This window comes from Tachysurus fulvidraco, chromosome 5 (assembly GCF_022655615.1).
Source record: "Tachysurus fulvidraco isolate hzauxx_2018 chromosome 5, HZAU_PFXX_2.0, whole genome shotgun sequence".
NCBI classification, from domain to species: Eukaryota; Metazoa; Chordata; class Actinopteri; order Siluriformes; family Bagridae; genus Tachysurus; species Tachysurus fulvidraco.
The window spans coordinates 14,115,492-14,123,490 of NC_062522.1; the positions used below are offsets into that span (position 1 = coordinate 14,115,492).

Sequence of the window (7,999 nt, forward strand, 5' to 3'; positions counted from 1 at the left end):
CACAGAACTATGATTATGCTTGTGTGTCATTTTTGCTTGTTTGTTTATCTGCAATCATATTGTTCTTCCCTTCAGCTATGATAAAGACACATTTCTTTCCATTATTTGTCTGGGTTACATATGTATGTGTGGGCAGAGATATCAATACAGGGGTGGGACCCATTTGGGTTAGGGGCGTGTTTGTTTTGGTGATTTCAAATGTCGACCCTGCCTTTAAGGCTCGGGAAGGAAAAAAAACGACTGCAGTTTATGTTTTGCTAAAGTTGCAGAATCTGCATTTAGGAATGGAAGAAAAATGATGAAATGAAAATGTGCAAGTATGATTCAAAGACGTGTCTTGACATTTCACCCCGATTCATTTTAATTTTATTTCGGTTGAAAGTCTGAAAAATCATTTTGTATGCTTATATCTGATGTTGCAATTCTGCAATAAATAAATAAACATACAAGTGTAAAAGAGGATATTTTCTAGCAACAGACTGTACAGTAGACTTAGACTGAAGAAGTAATAAAACTGATTGTAAAATACTGAATCACAAGAAATGTGTCGTTTTGAAATCTTGCACTATAAATCTGATCATTGATCACGTATAAAGTCTTGCCACGTTACAGTGTTAGAGAAACGCACTCCTAGTTTAAAATGACAATATGTCACTAGAATGATTTCAAAAGGTTTAAAACCATTCATTTTGGAGATGTTACAATCTTTGGTTGTTCTTATAAATAACTCAAAATATCTGACTGTAGTTTATTACACATGTACACCTAAATAACACTTTACAATGACACACTTTCAATGCATGGTTTGGATTTGGCTGCATTAACATGCCTGGAAAAGTTTATAGACTATTTATACCTCCAGTACTTTTTTTATTAAGAAAAATAATGGACTGAACACTTTAAGGAATACATCAGTGTCTGACGAAAAACCTGGCTGAACAACTAGCTGGCAAATCTGAACCCACCATCCAGGAGCTCAATGTCTGGATCATAATAACAAATAACATTATGTCTGTGCATATCTTGACAGGCTGAAAAAGAGCAGGAGAGAAAGAGAACAGAGACTGGAAAACAGCACAGCAACGGAACGGCAAGTGAGAAAAGGCATGGAAAGTTATACGGCTTTGATGTGAACCTAGCTGTGTCGGAAAACACAACAATGCAGCCTAGAAGGCACGACTGGTTAACACTGTTCACATCAGTCAAAAACAATCATCTCAAAAGATATTTTCAAGTCCCAGCTGTGCCACATGCAATAGTGAATCAGATGGTTGCTGTTTAAACATGTATACCTGTTTTTATTCACTGGGAGATCCATTTTTACAAAGCAGCGTTGTAGAACTGGCAACAGAAACTGGCACGGTGACAACCATTTAAAAAAATATATAATAATCCATCAAGAAGGCATGAGGGCACAAACATGAGGAACTAAATAACCCAAAAGTGGAACATGTCGTCTTCTGTGCAACACCTGATAGTGTCACCCGTACACTGTGTCACAGGTGTGTGCTGGATTTTGGCCTCCTTATGTACGAAATCATGAACTTTCTCCAGCAAAAAGCAAAGTTGTTAAAGGAAAGTTCCTCCAAAAATAAATGTAAACTATCAGCCAATATACGTTTCGTGTCCTGTTGCTGTATGGTCTACAAAACTACACATCACAGCTCAAACGGATTTTTTGGTCATAAAAAAAATAAACAATGATAAATTATCGTTTAATCTGATCTAGCACCCAAGAAAATTAAAAGAGAAGTGGAAAAGTTTTAGAAAAAAAATGTACAATGCACTTTCAGGCTTTTCTATAGCTTCTTCCTGTTCTTGTTCATTTCAAGGGGTTTCGCCCTTCAGTCTCCTCTTCAGGAGCTGAAATGCTGCTCAAGCAGGTTAAAGTTTGATAATGTAAAAGAAGTTGTGGTAAAAGCATCAACAGAGCAGAATGAAACAGTCTGGTGAAGTCAGTGGGTAGTAAAAAGCACTATTCGTACGGGATTAGTTCTACGTGGGGACATGGGGGTAAAGTAATTATTACCAGGCTTCTCTGTGATTTTAGTCCCGTCCGAATGTGCCATCTCGGGTAATCATTACGCACAATGTCAGTAATGATTACGGCGACTTTTACCTTCTGTAAAAAGGTCCGGAAAAATTACCTCAGGTAATACTAATCCCGTCCAAAAAGACCCGCTGTAAATATGTACGGTAAAATTCCGTCATTTCCTGTTTAAAAGTAGTTTTTGGCACGTTTTTTAAAGCATGGAGGCGCCAAGTTGTCTGTTTGCGCACATGATAACAGGAAGCAACATCATACGCACATGACGACAAGGAGGTTACTGTGGTGCGTAAAGTGAGTTACCCCTCCCACTTCTGCTAGTTTTACTTAGATGTTTTGTCCCGTGCGAATTGGCCAATTAATATTACAGACGTCCTGAGGTAAAATTGCATTACTCCGCGTCCCCCCGTAGAACTAGTCCCGTCCGAATAGTGCTTAAGTGATGCAGTTTTTACAAGCAAGGAATATGCAAGCAAAAATGAAGAAAGATCAGCCATTTTTGTAGGACTACTGAAGCCATAGAGCTCAGGAAACATTTACAAGATCACAATGCTGAAAGGCATCCAACAGAAAATAGGTACAAAAGAGTTTCCAAAACATTTAACCGTGTGAAGGGCATGCATCAGCAAGTGACGTGCCACAGTGACATGAGGGCCAAAGGAGGGCATTCGTCCAAAAAAAGACGAAAGGATAAGATGAAAATTTATCAGCCTCCGTTCAATAAGCTTCAGGAATATAAGTTCTGCTCACTTCCTGCATGTGACATTGTCTCAGCTTTTTTTTTTGTGGTAGAATGACTAAATGGAAGCCCTTACTCATGAAAAAAATAAAGAAATAAATAATAATAATAATAATAATAATAATAATAATAATAATAATAATAATAATAATAATAATAAAACCATGCTAAAATCACCCCAAACCAAATAACTGTGTTGTGTTCTTTCTCCCTCTCCCTCCCTCTCCCTCCCTCTTTCCCCTTCTCTCTCTCTCTCTCTCCCCCTCTCCCTTCATTTTTACAGACACTTTAGCGTCATGTTCACGACAGATGTGTGTGAAAAAACAGTTCTCCTATATATTCTATATTTCTAGAATAATTTTCCCCCAGTAGAACAAACTTTTACTTGAAATGAGAAAACACTTGGCTAATTAGTGGCCATCACCTATTTCTAACTACTGACGTTGACAGATATGAGGCAAGAGGCAAAGTGATTACTCTTTCACCTGATGTTAGAAAGAAAACTGCGCCTCACACCATGTGGGCTGAATGGAGTACAGTCAGGTCATGACAGGCCTAAAGCACTCCTCTCATTTTTTTAAGTTTTGGAGCACAAATGAATTCTTAACTTTGCTTACCTGACAGCTTACAACCGTCAACCTTCAAGTATCGAGTTTTTCTCAGGGTACAATGTGTGGCCTGCCTTTACAAGACTGTTATACCTCATGACATGTGCTTTGGTAAAACAGATATTTTTGCTGCCTTCATTTGGTAGGCAAGTTAGAGTCGTGATAGTGTGTGTTTGGAGTTTACCCGTTTTTTTTTTTTTTTTTAAACAAGCCTTGAGGATTTGTTGATTTTGTTTATTTTATGTACTTCAGTCAAACATGAAAATACAGATCAGTGCAAAGATATACACACATCTACATGGGTAGAGATTGTGTACTTTCCTTATAAATGTAGCTCGCTCGCTGTTTGCACGTTGTTTTCACTATTACAAAATAATCAGATACCCAATCAGTATATATTTGCTACGATTTTCAGCATTTATCAGTATATTTCGCAGATTGAGTTGACATCCAATTAAAGAAAGTGATAAAAGGAAAAATCTAATTTTACATGGGTGTCAATAACATGACTGCTTTAAATACATGACATCTGGAGCTCTACCTGTAGTGTCTCTATCTATATTTTCTGCCATATGGAGAATGAAAGAAGTCAGAATGGTGCAGTATTTCTATCCAATTACTTTTTCAAAAATGCACATACTTATATATTCATAGGGGAAAAGTATTTGTTGTTAGGGCTTCAATAACATGTGTAGTCCTTAGCAGTTTCTGTAAGCAAGCAAAATCTTGTCAGAAAGACAGAAAAAAAAGCCAGAAAGACAAAATAGTAATTTTTTCAGAAAGAGTAATTAGCAGCAAGGTCTTACTACTGAAATGCACAAAATTAGTTAATCATCAAACACTGTGGCCTTTTTGAAAACAGAACTTTTGTCAGATTGATGTTCTGGAGGAGTCTACGTCATGCCGAGAAAAGGACACCAGCCATGAAGCAACTGTGGCTGCTCATCAATCTGGAGAGGGTTATAATGCCATCTCCAGACAATTTAAATTCACCATTCTACAGTGAGAAGGACTGTTTAATGGAGAACCATAAAGACGGTTAACATTCTTCCCAGGAGTGGGTGTCCCTGAAAATTCAGTACAAGGTCAGAGCATTTCATTTTCAGATATAAAGAAAAACCCAAGAGTTATATCACGTGACCTAGAGGCCTCTGTATGTACATTAAATGATTTATGTCCATGACAGAACAATGAGAAATAACTGCACAATTACGGCTTTCATGCCACGGCGGCTACAAAAAGCCTCTTTCTCCATAAATAGTATAGCAGCATGTAGTAGTTAGAATATTTTATCTGAACCAACAAAAATTGTTCCAGAACAGTGCTTTGGACTCAAGGTGGGGATGTCTGTTCATCATGCACAGCACAATGTTCTGTAAAAATCCCCACAATGCACAAGCACCTCATACTAATAGTCAAGCATGGTAGTGGGAGGGGTGATGATTTGGGTTTGCTGTGTAGCCATAAGCCCTTGGAAACTTGCTGCCATAGAGATAAAAACTTTATACCAGAACATTCTTGAGGCCATTGCAAGGCTATCTACTTATCTGTCCAACAGTTTAAGCATGGCCTAAAATGGATCATTAACAGGACAATGATACCAAGCACAGAACAAATTGACATCATAATGGTTAAAATGGGAAAAATATCAAGCTTTTGCAATGGCTAATTTCACCAAATAATACAAGACTCCTTCAGAAAATATATACTTCAAGCTATTGCTGCTAAAGGTGTTTCTACAGGTTACTGAATTATAGGGTGTACTTCCAGTAAGGTCCATGAGGTATTTGGACAGAATCGCATTTGTCAGAATTCTGCCAGAATAGATTTGAAATGAAGCAATCAACTTATGATTGACCCTCAAAATGTTTGTATTAGCTTCCAGAATCCAGGCGGTCACTGACTGAAAATGGAAGAACAAGCCTATGTTAAAAAATGACTGCAATTCATACACTTTAAATCCTTTGTTTGTTTTGTTAAACCCTTTAAATTACAGCTGAAAGTCTACAAATCAGTCACATCTTGATTGCTTTATTTCAAATCAGGTCGGGGATGGACAATTATTTAACCGGTGGGTGGCAAATTATGAACAAATACTTATGAACCAGACTGTTTTCACTACCAAGTTTCTGAATGTTGGTTTATGTGACTACATATTCAAATCTGTTGTGGGCTATTTTTATTTTCTTCATATTCATTGTCATCTGTTTGTTTATAGGAGTTGACAGATCTGATAATGGTTTAGTACTATGCATGATACTGTTGAATGCTAGTATAGATTTCTTTTGAAGTTTTTTGTTAGATAGATTATCATTATCATGCATGATATTATAAGTGCTCTTATAGTCTATCTGACTGATCACTTGAATTAAATGGGTTAATTATAACCGAAAAAAGTTGCAAGGCTATAAATAATGTCAATTTCGACATAATGTGTACTATCAGTAGAAAATCTAGAAATAAAAATTGTGTTGGTACCAATAAACAGTCAGAACATTATTGTACTGATTTGAATACAACGTGTCTGACATTTAAATAGTTCATAAAATAATTATGGGATGAGGAGGTCAGTAGATTTTCAAAAAGTATTATTTTGCATGCAGACACATTTAACTCATCTCTCCAGGCTCATTTTGAAACTTTTTAGAAGACTCTTGGTCTTTCCATTTTGGAGCTAATGACTGCTTACAGCATGCAGCGTAACCATTATCTATAAATCTGTTCTCCATAATAATTGTTTTTCACTTTATTTGGGCTGTTTTCTGAGTCAAATAGCCAACTATTTACATCATAGAGATCTTATCAAGATCATATGTCTTATGGATAGAATTTTAGAGTTTTAAATACTGAAAAAAAGATTCACCTTGATATTATGGAGCTACAACATGGTTATTATTGTGGGCTACTCTAGTAACAATAACATCTATAATAGGCATCTAGAGATCTACCAGCTCCAGTTAGCTCCTCCTAGAGAGGAGATACCAACTCCATGTGGTCTTTTGCATCAATACAACATTTTTCAGTCTGTATATTTATAATCACACCCTCCAGTGTCACCCATATGAGGATGGGTTCTCCTTTGAGTCTGGTTCCTCTCAAGGTTTCTTCCTTCCTTTCATTCAGTCGAGTTTTTCCTTGCCACTGCTGCTAATCTTGAATTTTGTATTGTATTAATCTGTATATTATTCTTTATGATAACATTTTGTTCTATGTTTATGTTCTGTAAAGCTGCTTTGAGACGTCAATTGTAAAAAGCTCCATACAAATAAACTTGAATTGAATTGAATCTACCGTACAATACTTTCTTGATTGAGGCTTTGCCTGAAGTATCAAATCCCAAATATTTGACAAACTGAAGAGTTTGAAGTTTTGGGGTTTTTTTTAATTAATTTGTGGGCCAAATCTTCTGACTTCTTTAGTAACTGACAGCACTTCAGGTCCACACTAACACCACCAGGCTTGTGTGGGTATAATACAGTATGTTCCCAGAAACACAACAGTCAAAAGTCTGCATGCTTTGCAATAGCAAAGAAACTTTTAGTAATGATTGGATATTTAGTAAAAAGGATTATAAAACTGGATCATGTGTGTAAACATATCTAAATGGTGCCATATTGTGCTGATTTAAGAAAACTTCTATTTCTCCAGCAAGTCTGATTAAATGGTTTGATACTAAAATATTAGCCCATGTTCTGATTACTAACAGTATGCTCAAATGAGAGACTCAACACTATTGTGTATGTACAGACAGACATACAGACAGACACACACACTGACTTGGCCATTTTGTCCATTTCCACCGTGTCTTTCAGCGTTTATCCCAAGGACTCCAACCCCAAAGGACACAACCTAGCTACATATCAAATGGATAAAGTCGGACATATGTAACCGAGTATCAGACCTACCTTTCCGACGCTGGAAATTTGTAGGCAATGACAAGAACGCCATGACACTCGGTTAAGTGCTGGATATTCGCCTGCCATCCATCACCCTGTCGCCATTTTGCCTTTAAATTCCGCAGGTTGAACTACAAACTCCGAGAGGGGTGTTCCGGAAAATAACGTCGTCTGCTTACAGCGACCTGGAACACTGTCGGCTTCGTTAAACTAACACAACAAATAGCAAGCTGTATTGTTTATATCAGATCTAGTGTTTGTTTGCGGAAGGTTGTCTTGTTTAACAGTCGCGGTGTTTAGTTTTAAAGTGATCCCCTCCTAGGAATATGGATTATTCCCAAAAAAAAAGAGGCTAAGGTTAATACATTCCTAAGCGAACTTGCTGCTGACTTACAGTAATGTACAGACTAAAAACCTCTGCATATGATGAACACACCTCATCTTTTAAAGAATGAATTTTAATATATGAAATATTTTAAAAGTATCTGACTTTTTATGTTTTTATTTTTTTTAAATAATTATTAGAGGACATTTTTGTTGTGTTTTGTAAGTTGTCCTTAGGTCTATCATGTGTACTGAATGTAGGCCACACTGGCACTAACTTGCATTTATTTGTTTGTTTGTTTGTTTGTTTGTTTGTTTATTATTTATGTATTATTGTATTATTATGTATTATTTGTATTTTTTACTTATTTTTTATTATTATTTT

The 7,999-nt window shown here is 36.4% G+C and overlaps 1 protein-coding gene across 1 annotated transcript in view; it reads right to left on the reverse strand.

Annotated features, from left to right (window-relative positions):
* Nucleotides 1-7,534, reverse strand: part of znf644b (zinc finger protein 644b) — a 33,322-nt gene extending 25,788 nt beyond the window's left edge. Inside the window, exon 1 of the mRNA XM_027146948.2 lies at nucleotides 7,300-7,534. Coding sequence (XP_027002749.2) covers nucleotides 7,300-7,342 — 43 coding nt within the window. The 5' untranslated portion in view covers nucleotides 7,343-7,534. The remainder of the gene's footprint in view (nucleotides 1-7,299) is intronic.
* Nucleotides 7,535-7,999: the final 465 nt, after the last annotated feature.